Genomic DNA, 8,240 nt, shown 5'->3' with positions numbered 1-8,240 from the left:
AAAAAAAAAAAAAAAAAAAAAAAAAAAGAAAGAAAAAAAAAAAGAAAATTACAAAGAAAAAAAGAACAAGTCTCAGGCGAAAAATAAAGAAAGAAAGACATAAAATCGAATTTGTTGAAAAACGAACGAACAGAATGAACGGACGAACGAACAAACGAACGAACGAACGAACAGAACGAATGAAACGAAAACGCGAAGCGTTCTTATCGCTGGTCCGTGGATCGTCTGTTAATTCCACGTGAGCCGCACACGCGGAACGTTCAAAAGGAGAAAAGCGCGATCTTTTTACGAGGACTTTTAATTAATACCAACCGTTAACGCGGCAAAGAGAATTCGCCCACGTACGAAAAAACCATGAAACCATGAGATAGAAGGAGAAAGAATTAAGTAGAACGAAAAAAAAAAAAAAAAAAGAAAAAAAAGAAAAAAAAGGAAAAAATGCGAAAAGATAAAGAAAAGAGGGATAGAGATAAAGAACTTTGCTTTCTATATACTTTTAATTTTAGAAGGAGACCGAACATGGTATTACGAGCATTTAACACGAACAATTTCTCTTCCTTTGTGTTTCAGAGAGAAGAAAGAGGGAGACAGAGAGAGAGAGAGAGAGAGAGAGAAAGAGAGAGAGAAAGAGAGAGAAGAAGAAAGAGAGGGGGAAAGAGGAAAGAGGAAGAAGAAGAAAACGAGGAAGATGAACGTAGAAGAAATAAATTGAAACAAAAAAAGGAAGAAAAGAAAGGAGAAAAAAGTAGTACACGAGAGAGAGAGAGAGAGAGGAAAAAGAAAAAGAAAAGTAAAAATAAAAAGGGAAAGGATAGAAGAAGGAAAAAGTAAATAAATAAAGAGAAGAAAGAAAGAAAAAGGTAAAAAAGAAAAAATAGAAGAAGAAGAAGAAGAAGAAGAAGAAGAAGAAGAAGAATTCAGTGTGATCTTTCATAGGAAATAATATGGGTGTTAAAAGAGTGAAAGAAAGACAGAGAAAAGGATAAAGAGATACATCAAGAAGGAAATAAAACGAAGGGAAAAGAGACGAGCGTAAGGGTCGCGTGCGTGCGTGCGTGCAAGGGTGCAAGCGTGCAAAGTGAGCGCGCGTGTATACGTATGCGTATGCGTGCGTGTGTGTGTGTGTGTGTGTATGTGTGTATGGTGTACGTGCGCCCGTGATCGAAAGAACGGACAACAGAATTGAATGAGCAAGCTTATCGTCGCGATGAAAAAGACTTTGTGAAAAGGGAGTTTTCAAGGTAACATCGAAGGGATTATCTGGCATCGATTAATGTATACCACGATCCGTGCTTAATGGAGCGAGGCCAAGCTGAGTGCCGTGTACGAGGAGGATGACGAGAGGTTGCTGGAGGACGAAAACGACGACGACGAAGACGACGACGACGACGACGACGAAGAAGAAGACGACGACTAGAACGCTGAGGACAACGAGAATTACTAGAAGAAGGAAGAGGTGCTAAATCGAGTTCTGAAAAGCTCAGCTTTTTCGTGCTTTCGACGATTGAATGAGAGGACACAGCAGCTGTACCAACAGAGATATTCTCATCTCGTGTGACCCGTGTCCCTTTATCCGATCTCTGTCTCTCTTACTCTCTCTCTCTCTCTCTCTCTCTCTTACTCTCTCTTACTCTCTCTTTCTCTCTCTCTCTCTTACTCTCCTCCTTCCTCTCTCTCTCTCTCTCTCTCTCTCTCTCTCTCTCTCTTTCTCTCCATCTCTGGGTGTCTCTCGTATACGTATACATAGATACGTATAAACGTTCTCATGCAATTCCAAGGACCCTCATACGGGTAATTTGGCAAACGTATCGATCCTAGCCCTGCTAAACGGAGGTGCTAATTTATAACGTCGCACACGAGACCAGGAGAATGGATGTCTACGTGCGTGCTCTCGTTTAAATCCCATTTCGAACAAGAACGAGAGCACAAGCGCACGCGCGTGAAAGAGAGAAAGAGAAAGGGAGATATATATATATATATATATATATATATATAGTAGTAGTAGATTCGGATTGCAGGATTTTTCCAAGATTTTCAACACGTTCGTTCGGACACGTGCCGAAAGGGAAGAAGCGTGCGCACGACGATGCGGCTATTACTCGCGTGCTGCTCGTGAATAGCGATCGTTTGTGCGCGTGCGATCTTCTCTCTCTCTCTCTCTCTCTCTTTTTCTTTCTCTCTCTAATTCTCTCTTTCTTCCTCTCTCTTCTTCTCCCATGTATGCGTGCTCGCGTGTGTCTGCATGAGTGTGGGACTGTGTCAGTGTGAGAAAAAAAGAGAGAGAAAGTATCTGTGAGAAAGAGTGATAAAGAGAGAGTATCTGTCTCTTCCTTTTTCTTCCTTCTTTTTCCCCCTTTTCTCGTTCTCTCTCTCTCTCTCTCTCTCTCTCTCTTTCTCTCTCTCTCGCTCTCTCTTTTTCTCTCTATCTCTTTCTCTCTATCTTTTCTCTCTCTCTCTCTCTCTCTCTCTCTCTCTCTCTGGTTTATTTGTACGTGCGTGTTCTTGTGTGTTTTATTTGCCTCGAGTGGGAAAGTCGTTAAAGAAAATTTGAGAGAGAAAAAGAACGATTGAGAGAGAACGAGAAGTAGAGAGAAAAGTAGAGAGAGAGAGAGAGAGAGAGAGAGAGAGAGAGAGAGAGAGAGAGACGTTTTCCGAGACGCGGAATATCGCACGTAATATCGCGAAAACGACGACAGCCAAGGAGAAGGTACGAACACGGGAAAGGAGATAAGCGTTAAACGGCCGAGAAGAAGGAGGAGAAGGTGGAGAAGGAAGGAAGGAGGAGGAAGAGGTGGAGGAGGAGGAGGAGGAATAGAAGAGAAAGAGTGTTGTACGAGCGTGTCATACTACGTGTCGTATCTGTGCAACCTGTGTTGTATGTGACAGTGTTATTATTTACAAAGTACGCGTCCGTGACGTCGCGAGTGACTGACAATAAACGCGTCGAACGTAAAGGAAAACGGCGATTTTCTTCAAGCTACGCGACCTGACAAGGTACTTCGCCCAACCTACGTCGCACCCGTAACCTTGTGTAACAATACATCCCTCTCCCCTCCTATTCTTGCCCCTAATACTACAATCATCGTTTCTACCGAATCCTTATATCCTTTTATCCTATCTCTTGTTTCTTCCACTCTTAGAGAGGAGGAAACTTCGCTTATATATCTCCGCGTGGAGATTTTCACGGGGGAAGAAGGAACTAGGAGTGACACGGCGAGGATGGAGGACCGCCGTGGAAAGTGGCTCTACGCCGTTTTGCATCTTTTGACGTTTCTCTACAGGCACGCCGGTGAGTTCATTTTTATTTTTTCTTCTTCTTTTCTTTTCTCTCTCTCTCTCTCTCTCTCTCTCTTTCTCTCTCTCTCTCTCTCTCTTTCTTTCTTTTTCTTCTTCTACTTTTACTATTTTTTTGTTTATTATATATATATACTGTGTGTGTGTGTGTGTGTGTATATATATGGTGTACATAAACCATGGAACGAAACTTATACTATAAGTATTACTGAGATCAAATGGATGAAAAAAGTTTCTATAAACTTATGGCTGAAAATGATTTATTGATTTTTTTTTTTTTTTTTCTTAAATATACGCTTTTAAAGATATTTATAATTTATTGTAGTAGTTATACGAAATGTTCGCAAATTCTTCATTCTGCAAAAAAATAAGCTTCCATTCGTCGAATTAGTAATTGTCGCATTCAAATATTTAATATATTCCAATTATATTGAAAATAATGGTAAATGGATTTTGAATACATTCTCAAGATTCATCTTATATTTCTATCGATTTTTTAGAAACCATCTCTTTTGCGTAACCCCCATAAATAAGAAGTCCAAAGATATTAAGTCTGGTGATCTAGGTGGCCAATCGACTGTTGGCCAATTATTAATTCAACGAATAGAAATAAATCATATATTTTTTTTTAAAGTATATATCTTTTCAATGAAACATTTTTGGACATAATTTATATGAACTTTTTTCATCCATTTGATCTCAGTAATACGTAACATAATCACGTTGGATTTATGCCTTTTGGACACCCTGTATATATATATATATATATTTATCGTATCCTTAAAACGTTTCTTCGTCGTTCGACGCGTCATGACTTATATTCGTTATATTTTGGAAAATCATTATCAAGGAAATATTGATTCATTAAACAAAATGAAATAACGAATTTTAATTTTCGCTGAGATAATTTCGTTTATCTTGCGATAAGTGTTAGGAGTAAAATAAATAAATAACTATTATTGATATAATATGATAATAATCGAATAAATATAGATGATAATTGCTAAGTAATAACAATTAATATAATATATTAATTATTATATAAATAAATAATGATAATAATGATATATAATAATGATAATAAATATAGTAATGATGATGTTGAAATCAATCATTTGTTTTTTACTTTAAAATTAAAAATAAAAGATATAATTTTTTAAATCTAATTTGTTAGAAATCATCGATAACATTTTCTCTTCGTTCGTATCATCGTATTAAACTTATTTCTATTTTTTTAAATAATCAAGAGTAATAAGTTAGCTAATGATAACTTAATATTATGTCTTCGAATTATTAATCAAAGTATGAACTTTTGTTATAATTAGTTTGAATCTTATTCTCGTAAGGAAAAAAAAAAATCTTGCAAATTCGTAAAGTTTACGTAAAGTAGGACATTATTAAATTATTGATTTAAAATGTTATTTCCCTACTAAGTTAAGTTAAGTATTTTTATGAAGTAAAATTTATAAAGTAAATTACATTAATTTAACATTAATTTATAAAGTAAATTATTATATTAAGTAATTACAGTTAGGAATTAAATTAAACGTTAGGAATTAAATTCACGGCAAATTAAATTTCCCAATCGAAAACGAATGACATTTATAAAGGCAATTGCATTTTTTCATCGAAAATTGATAATAAAAAAAAAAAAAAAAAAACAAACGAAAACAAAACAAAAAAGAAATAAAAGAAAAAAATAAATCGTTTCCGTAAGATTTAAATTAATGACGCATTATCATTTGAGATTGATTTATAATCCAAGTTATTGCAGATTAAATATTAAAAGATATTCCATTCGAGTGAAATATTTTCGGCTAATAGCAGAGGACGTATTTGATAGCGTAAAACAAAAAAAAAAAAAATATTCCGATCGTTTAATATACGAAAACAAAAAAAGAAAAAAAGATATTTGAAAAAGAAAAAGAAAAAGAAAGGAAGGACAAAGAAGAAAATAAAAAAAAAAAAAAAAAGAAAAAAAAAATAAGAAAAGAAAAAAAAAGAAATAAATGTTTCTCAATGCATCTTAAAAATGTATATAAGATAAATACCGTAGAAGTCTCGTCTTATTCTTCGAGAATCGGAGATAGAAATTAAAGAACGTTGAGGATGTTAAATCGTGGAAGGTATTTTCATTTCATATTTTCACGCAATTCTTCTACGTAGAATTACACTCACACAGAAATAATCGCATAATATTCACTGGAATTTTTCACTCTCACAGAAGTGTACGACTTCCCCGACGTTCGCATTTATTTCTATAAATTGAAAAGCATTTTATATCCTATTCGGTAGGATTTTATTATATTCTTCTATATATTAATAATCCTTTGCTTAATTTTCTCTTACATATTCATCATTTTTCGTTCTTCCTTTCCTTTATTTTTCTTTTCTTTTCCTTTCTTTTCTTTTCTTTTCTTTCCTTTTTCTTTCTTTTCTTTTCGAGAAAAAAGAGCAATGGCAAATTAAAATGTTTATCCTCTTGGAATAAGATTAAACGATTTTTCAATAAATATTGATCATTCGAACGAAAAGAGAAATTTTAACACGTTGAATATACATCATGATAATCAACAATGGCTAACGATTGAAATATTACTACAAATTAGTAATTCAATATTCCCGTTGTTATAAGATAAAATGATTTATAAAAATTATTAAAATCAAATGAATTATAATATATTTTGAAATAATAATATTAATGTACGAAAAATTTTCAATACTTTTAATCCTTTAATACGCACATACACATACACATTATTATTACCATTTATTTAATATGCTCACATATTATTACCATTCATTTTCTTTTTATTTTCTTTTTTTTGTTTTTCTTTTTTTAGAAACTTCCAATAAAAAATTATACCATATTTAAGTACTTTAATTAAACGTTAAACCAGGAAGTAAGAAAAGTAAAATAATAGGAAAATTATAATACTCATTTCCGTTTTTTTTTTCCCCCATAAAATTTAATGAAAAAATGAAATTATTACAGACACGTTTATATATTACTAATGACAATCAAATACAATTTAATCTATTCAAGTAACATTTGAACAGTATAAATCGTATAAGACAACATTCAATCACAAGAAGAATGTTATATAAAATTAATTCGATGTGTTAAATCTTTTAAAGTGTTTAACTACGCGTTATTTGAAAAATAACGAGTCTATGAAATCATAGAAAAACGAAATTTATATGAAAATTATTTATATGTACATATACGTATATATAAATAATTTTTACACACACACATACACATATGCTACACATATATCTACGTATACTCACAATATTAACCATAAATGTGCGTATATATTCAAGTCTGTCTAACGTCAATCATAAATACGATAGGCATACACGCAAACCTTTGAATATGTGCGTACCTTATTACCTTCACGCAATGTACAGCTCTCGGTAAACATAAGCCGATTCTAGCAAACCGCAATTAGAGATAGATTGAGAATCCAACATAGATTAGAAAGGACCTTTGTAAATGTTCAATCACTATGCAGTTACTATGATGAAAAGATATCAATTATTATTGACATTTTATATTCAATGAAATTTGTTAATTTACTTTGAAATCCTGCCCGAATTTTAAGATTTCTTCTAATACTTATATTTATATAATGCTTGCAGTTTAAATATTTAATTGAACGTTACAATGAATATAATTAATTATTCGATTAATTAATTAATTAATTTATTTATTTATTTTTTTATTATATGAACATTACGAATATTATATAAATATTATAGTTCCATATATATATATATATATATATATATATATTATTGTTTATAAATATTACAAAAATAATGCGTTTATTCGGTCAGTATTTTTTATTAATCAGTGATAAATATTTTGTCAAAACAAATAGTTAATGTATATGAATATTTTGATCGGAATAAATAATTAAATGTCAGGATTACGTTCGAATTTCGTTGGTTACATTATATACTATTTTATTATAAATACTATGATCATTTATTTAGAATATTGATCAAATGTATGTAATAAATACTAACCGATATGAATTGCAGATGAAAAATAATAATTTATGTTTTATTGAAATATAAAGATTTTATTTTATATGTAATTATAAATTTTTTTATAAAGATGTACAGTTTTAAATGATTTTTTATATGTGAACTTTTGGATTTTAGTAAAAAGTAACCTGAGAGAGAGAGAGAGAGAGAGAGAGAGAGAGAGAGAGAGAGAGGGAGAGGGAGAATGAATGAATAAATGAAATGTAAAAAAATTTTACATGCAGTATATTTAACATAAAAAAAAAGATATTGTAATAAGAATTGAAAAAATTTGATTGACCTTGGAGATCTTAAAAATGATCGAGGCTATTCTATATCCAAATGAAAAAAGAAAAAAAAAAAAGAAGAAAAGAAAATTTCATATGAAACGTAATAAAAGTGCTTTTTGTAATTTTAGTTAAATTTATCAAAATTTTGTTCAATTATTATTACAACATGGCATTCATTTTATCATAAATATATTATATTGAATATATGGTGCATATACCAATAGTTGCATTTAATTCATAAAAGTAAAATGAGCAGAATGAGTATAGCTATTACACAAAATTAGTATAATAATATTAATATAATGGTAATACGTGAAAATTTTCCCCACTGGAATCGAGATTGAATAAAATAATGTCGGTAGTTATATATAAAAATTATTATACACACACGCATATATATATATGTATATGTGTGTGTGTATATACGTATATACATATGTAGATACATAACTAATAGTATAATTTATGTATAATTAATATACCGTATAATATAATGTTATACATTAATAACATTGATTATATAACAAGCATATAAAAATAATGTTGTACCTTTCAAATAATATAATTTTCTTTTCTCTCTCTCTCTCTTTCTTTATTTTTTTTTTTTTTTTGTTATGAACG

General features: G+C 30.9%; 1 protein-coding gene across 2 annotated transcripts in view; it reads left to right on the top strand.

The window, feature by feature from the left end:
• The first annotated feature begins 789 nt into the window (after positions 1-789).
• Positions 790-8,240, top strand: part of LOC124954185 (hemicentin-1-like) — a 125,038-nt gene continuing 117,587 nt past the window's right edge. Inside the window, exons 1-3 of one of the 2 annotated variants that reach the window (XM_047506699.1) lie at positions 790-1,456; positions 2,697-2,994; positions 3,141-3,289. In XM_047506699.1, the coding sequence (XP_047362655.1) occupies positions 3,220-3,289 (70 nt within the window). In that variant the 5' untranslated portion in view covers positions 790-1,456; positions 2,697-2,994; positions 3,141-3,219. Of the gene's footprint in view, positions 1,457-2,696; positions 3,290-8,240 lie in introns of both variants that reach the window. The other variant, XM_047506698.1, reaches the window with a different exon arrangement.

The sequence above is a fragment of the Vespa velutina genome, chromosome 14, assembly GCF_912470025.1.
Source record: "Vespa velutina chromosome 14, iVesVel2.1, whole genome shotgun sequence".
Lineage (NCBI taxonomy): Eukaryota > Metazoa > Arthropoda > Insecta > Hymenoptera > Vespidae > Vespa > Vespa velutina.
Note: the sequence above shows the minus strand (reverse complement) of the source record. Positions and strands in the feature narration are given on the sequence as shown.